Source organism: Sapajus apella, unplaced genomic scaffold (assembly GCF_009761245.1).
Source record: "Sapajus apella isolate SASKATOON/1434 unplaced genomic scaffold, GSC_monkey_1.0 scaffold233, whole genome shotgun sequence".
Lineage (NCBI taxonomy): Eukaryota > Metazoa > Chordata > Mammalia > Primates > Cebidae > Sapajus > Sapajus apella.
The window spans coordinates 125,791-126,621 of record NW_022437173.1 but is presented as its reverse complement, the minus strand read 5'-3'; the positions used below and the strand labels follow the sequence as shown (position 1 = coordinate 126,621).

Sequence of the window (831 nt, the reverse complement as noted above, 5' to 3'; positions counted from 1 at the left end):
CGTGAGCCACCGCACCCGGCCTCTACCCCATTTTCAACCCCTAGCTCTTCTCTCTCTTCCCTTCAGGTCTGGTTCAAGAACCGCAGAGCAAAACTCAAGAAAGCCAAATGCAAGCATCCTGAGCCAAAGGAAGAAACTCCACAACCACCAGGACCGGAGGGTGGGGTCAGCACCAGTGTCCGCCGGAGAGATGCAGACGCGCTACCCAGATTGCCCAGCACGGCTCGCCCGATCGGCCTGGTGTACACGGGCCATCGGGTACCCTCGTTCCAGCTCATCGCGTACCCCAACCTCAAGGTCCCTGCACATGAGCTCCTTGGCCACAGAATGGTCCATTTCGGCTGCTGCCAAGATCCTAACGTATACTTCCTCTACCCCATTGTGGAACCCCAAGCTTACGCTCCAAGCTCCAGTTCTGCTTCTCCTGCCTGTTCATCTCTACAAAGTCGAGAGAGATGATAAATACAGAAAGTCACATGTTGTAATGGTGTGTGTGTGATACTGTGACATTTGTATTTGGTCCTCATGCCTGATTCCTGGAAAGCAATCCCAGAATTCCAGGGAGTCTCCCAAGGGCTGTCTTTTCGTACGCTAATGCTGACTGATAGCTTCAGGATGCGGGGCTGGTCGCGGGAAGACCCCAGCAGGATCAGAGGGCTAACTTCTGGGAGGGGAAGGAAGCTGAAGGTGAGGTTGATCACCATTGGCTGACGGTTTCATCAGTCATGTCTGTGTAAGGAAGCACCAGGAGAAATGCTGGAACCTGGGAGGCAGAGGTTGCAGTGAACCCAGGAGATTGTGCCACTGTACTCCAGCCTGGGCGACAGAAAC

General features: G+C 54.4%; 1 protein-coding gene across 1 annotated transcript in view; it reads left to right on the top strand.

The window, feature by feature from the left end:
* Window positions 1-483, top strand: part of LOC116544863 (divergent paired-related homeobox-like) — a 36,104-nt gene extending 35,621 nt beyond the window's left edge. The window contains exon 2 of the mRNA XM_032271454.1: window positions 67-483. Coding sequence (XP_032127345.1) covers window positions 67-459 — 393 coding nt within the window. The 3' untranslated portion in view covers window positions 460-483. The remainder of the gene's footprint in view (window positions 1-66) is intronic.
* Window positions 484-831: the final 348 nt, after the last annotated feature.